This window comes from Chrysochloris asiatica, unplaced genomic scaffold (genome assembly GCF_000296735.1).
Source record: "Chrysochloris asiatica unplaced genomic scaffold, ChrAsi1.0 scaffold00053, whole genome shotgun sequence".
Taxonomy (NCBI): domain Eukaryota; kingdom Metazoa; phylum Chordata; class Mammalia; order Afrosoricida; family Chrysochloridae; genus Chrysochloris; species Chrysochloris asiatica.
Window position 1 is genome coordinate 17,796,727 of NW_006408571.1, and position 4,350 is coordinate 17,801,076.

General features: G+C 48.5%; 1 protein-coding gene across 1 annotated transcript in view; it reads right to left on the reverse strand.

The window, feature by feature from the left end:
- The window catches only part of ANKS6 (ankyrin repeat and sterile alpha motif domain containing 6), a 68,970-nt gene that overhangs the window by 57,545 nt on the left and 7,075 nt on the right, over nucleotides 1–4,350 (reverse strand). Inside the window, exon 2 of the mRNA XM_006863192.1 lies at nucleotides 2,171–2,664. Coding sequence (XP_006863254.1) covers nucleotides 2,171–2,664 — 494 coding nt within the window. The remainder of the gene's footprint in view (nucleotides 1–2,170; nucleotides 2,665–4,350) is intronic.

Below are 4,350 nucleotides of genomic sequence, written 5' to 3' on the forward strand. Positions count from 1 at the left end.
GGGGGGGGGCAATACACAAGAACAGGGAGGGGAATGGAAGAAAAAAGCAGATGGGAAAACAATTAGGCAGGTTTGCATGGGCTAAGTGGAACAGAGGTAATTAATGATGTATGCACAGCCTTGGAACAACAGGGCTCTAGGATACAGGAATTGAGACATGGTTGGAATGGGGAAAAGGGGGAAATAATGTTAAGATGCTTGGCTGTCTCTAGAATCTTGGTTTCCCTGGCATACCATTATAAAATACACATTTCAGGGGGAGAGAAAGGAATAGCCAAAAATACCACCATAGAAAGCTTGTAAGTCCATCTTCTGTCTATAACTGATTGGAATACCTTAAATGGGGCTACAATATGCCCAGTGAAGGAGGCTTCCTGCGGAGCCTCTGCATTACTTAAGACCATAGGTGAAATCCTGAAGCACATCCAGAATCTTCTGAGTGGGAAATTTCCACTTGAAAGGACAGGCAGACCAGCCTGGAGCAGCTAGAACAGAAGATACTTCTTGAAAGAAAGACCAACAGGAAAAATACAAAACAATAACAGCGGTCCGACTGACTACTACAAGAACAACAGCAATGAAGCTGCAAGCTAAGTCCTACAATGTTCAATAGACTCCTGTGAACTCGGGTGGAGACCTGGTTGACCAGCAGTGTGGCAAGACCTGGGGCCTCTTGGGCCCAGAGTCAGTGACATAGCTACAGAGGACTAGAGTGGAGAGTGAAGTATCCAGCTGATAAGAAAAGAGGGCATATGCACAAGAATACCCACACTTGCAGATAATACCCACTTGACCTGGCTTCAATGACTGGATGATCAGAGCTCAATGAGAAGAAGAAAGAAGAGAGGGAAAAAAGTATTCTGATACAATTTGATGAACTTGACCTACACTTGTGGATGCAGTAGCTCAAAAAAGGGAACAAACTGTTACTGTGAGGATCATTCCCACCCCTTCCATACACAGAGTAGACAGGGATGGGCAACTTGGACATTGGCTACCCAAATGGGGGGAGGAGGGCTACAAAAGCAAGAAGTGACTGGCTTACAAGCTTTAAAGAGGGAGCCTAGATCCAGAGGGTGCCAAGGAAGGTAGAATCTCCAGTGAGTAGTAGCCAATCTGTCTGCGCAGGGCTGATGAAAGGAGATGGGGATAAGACTCTTGTGGTACAAGAGTAAATAATTACTATCAGGACTGACTGTGAGGGTTGGAAATGTAAAGGTAGACATTTAGTAGCAAAAGGAGGGGAGTGGTTGACTTTGCAGTCTAGGAGTGGAGGTCCCTGGTACCATCAAGGGAGAAGAGTGGCATGCGGGATCCTACCCAGAGAAGCAGTGATGCCAGAGATGGAGGCAGAGACAATGATGTGGAGAGATGGAGTGGCTGGGGACTTTAGACCCATAGAGAGAGAGGGGCTGTGTGCTGAAGACCAAGGGACAGGCTTACAGGATATGCATAGAGTAGACTGTAATCATGGCAATGAAACAATACACGCTAGGATGAATGTAAAATTAATGTTCTCTCATGTAAACTATCACGTAATTCACAATAAAAACTTAAAAAAAAAAAATTAGCCTGCTCTATTTGGCCAAACATTTAATTAACTCATCCCTAATATGATGGCAGGAAGTGCGGTTGCCTTGGCAGGGGCCAGACCAAATACCTCACAGGTCTTATACTACCCACGGGCCAGATATTCCCCACCCCTGCTGTGTAAAGTTTCCGAGGCTGTAAATCTCTATGGGAGCAGAAAGCCTCATCTTTCTCCTGGGGAACGACTGGTGGATTCAAACCACTGGACGTGCATTTTACAGCCTAGTGCATGACCCACGACACTAGCAGGGCTCCCAAAATAGTCACTATCTGGTCTTTAATACAAAGAGTGTACTGACCACCCTTCTAGAGGGATCCCAGGTAATCCTGTATCAGAAGCATCCAATAAGGGTCAAGGAGTTTTGTTATGTAGGACTGATGCTCTTCCCCAGAGCTGACAAACAAACTCCCTGCAGGGTGGCCCTGGGACTCATGTGGGAACAGGCACCCACCAAGGGCTTCTCATACACTGGCCTGCAGGACTGGACTCTGATTCCTGTGGGCAGTTCTTAGCTTTAACTATTTAAACACAATTTTAGGGCAAAGCCACAGTGAGGGGAAGCATGGGAGAGAGTCTGACCTGTCTTGGGCCTGACGGTGGTCAGTGGGTCCAGGTAGTCCGCAAGGTCCCTGTGCTTGCGGTCAAGCGCAATCTCGAAGGCGGTCTTGTCCAGCACGCTGAGGTGGTCCAGATTGGCTCCCTTCTCCACCAGCTGCTGGGCCACACTCAGCCTCCCACTGAGTGCTGCCAGCATCAGCGGACTCCAGCCCACAGTCTGAGCAATGTGGTTGGGGTCTGCCCCCCACTCCATCAACAGACGCACCACGGCTTCATGCCCGTGCTGGATGGCGGCCATCAGGGCTGTGGTGTTCAGCAGCTCATCCCTGCTGCCCCCTGCCCTCAGCTGTTCACTTGAGGGGTCCACAAAAGCACCAGCTTCCAGAAGCAGTTTCATCACGCCCAGGTGGCCACCCCGAGAGGCCACTGTTAGCACGCTGGCCCCCAACCGGTTCTGGGCATTAACATCGGCCCCATGATCCAAGAGGAGGTGTGCTACACTTGCGTGCCCGAACCTACCAGGGAGATGGAGAACAAATGTAACAACCCAGGCACACAAGTCTCAATTGTCATTAAGTATAACACCAAACCTGAAATCCACTCAGAGTGACCCCATAGGACAGAGGAGAAACACCCCATAGGTTGTCAATCTTTACAGGAGCAGACTGACATGTATGTCTTCCTCAGAGCAGCTGGTGGGTTCAAACTACCAACTATCCGGCTTGCAGCTGGGTGCTTTAGCCATGGTGCCACTAGGACTCCAGTAATTACAAATCACTGCTTAATAAAAAGCTGTGTTCTGGTGTCAGGCAGTCATGGGCATCTCCTAGACATTACCTGAAAGGTGAGCAACCTCCCTGCCTGAAGCCAACTTCAGCTCTGCCATCCACTAGTTGTGTAACCTTGAAAACAAACTTGAGCTTCCTCATGCCTTCATTTGCTCACCTGTAAAATGGGGATAAAAATGTCTCCTAGACATTACCTGAAAGGTGAGCAACTTCCCTGCCTGAAGCCAACTTCAGCTCTGCTGTCCACTAGCTGAGTGACCTTGAAAACGAACTTTAGCTTCCTCACGCCTTCACTTGCTCACCTGTAAAATGGGGATAAAACTATACCGACCTCAATGGTTATGAACTCTTGGTGTGGCACTGTAGGATCAGCACAGTTCAAACCCACCAGCTGCTCCTCAGAAACCCTATATAGGGTCGCTATGAGTCAGAACTGACTCCTTGGCACTTAACAACAGCAATGTATTTGCTGGTCTTTTTTCTGTTAAGCAGCATGCCAAGGTCACCCAGCTGGGAAGGGCCTATGAGAATCAGAACCCAGACCTGTCTGAGTCCTACCCTCTGTTCTTTCCTCTACCCTGCCTCCCACAGCTCACAGTATTTATTTTATTCTGCTTTATAATCTAGTAGTCTGTCTCTCTGCCTGTTGTGATTAACCCAAGGGCAGGGCCTATGTCTGAGTCATTCACACACACACACACACACACACACACACACACAGAGAGAGAGAAAGAGAGAGAGAGAGAGAGAGAGAGATCCTTCTCCATGAGACAGCGGACCTGGTGCCAAAAAAACATGGTTTGGCTTCGGTCTGCAAGGATGGGCAGAGCACCCTACGTGGATGCCTCCTGCCACCTACTGGCAAGAATGCTTCCAGCAGGCAGCTGAGAACTGGCCAGAATTTCTGCAAGGAAGTTTGAGCAAAGGCCTCTCTGGAATGCTGGGGAAGGCAGTCGGGTTCTCCCAACACTCTCTAACATCAGGAAGAAAAAAGCAGGTGCCTCTTCCTTCCTTCGTTGTCTCCTCTCAGGCTGCCCCACCTCAGAGGGCCATTCTTCCTGGGCTCAGAGCTCTGTGTCAGGACTGGAGGCGGCCTGTTGTTGTTAAGTGTTTTCAAGTTGGTTCCAATCCATAACGACCCAGTATAGGGTTTCCAAGCAGCGACTGGTGAGTTTGAACCTCCAAATTTGTGGTTCCAATCAACCATATGGTTCTGTGTTTATCCTACAGCGCCATACCAGGACTCAAGTTTTAATTTCATAGTCACCTCTGCATCCTAAGGCAGCGTTCTGAGGTGTTAGCTATACCTCATCAAAACCCTTTGGAGGCTCAACCAGAAGTAAAAAGAAGAGGGGAAAAAAATAAATATATATTCTCATACAATTTGATGAACTTGACCTACACCTATGGAAG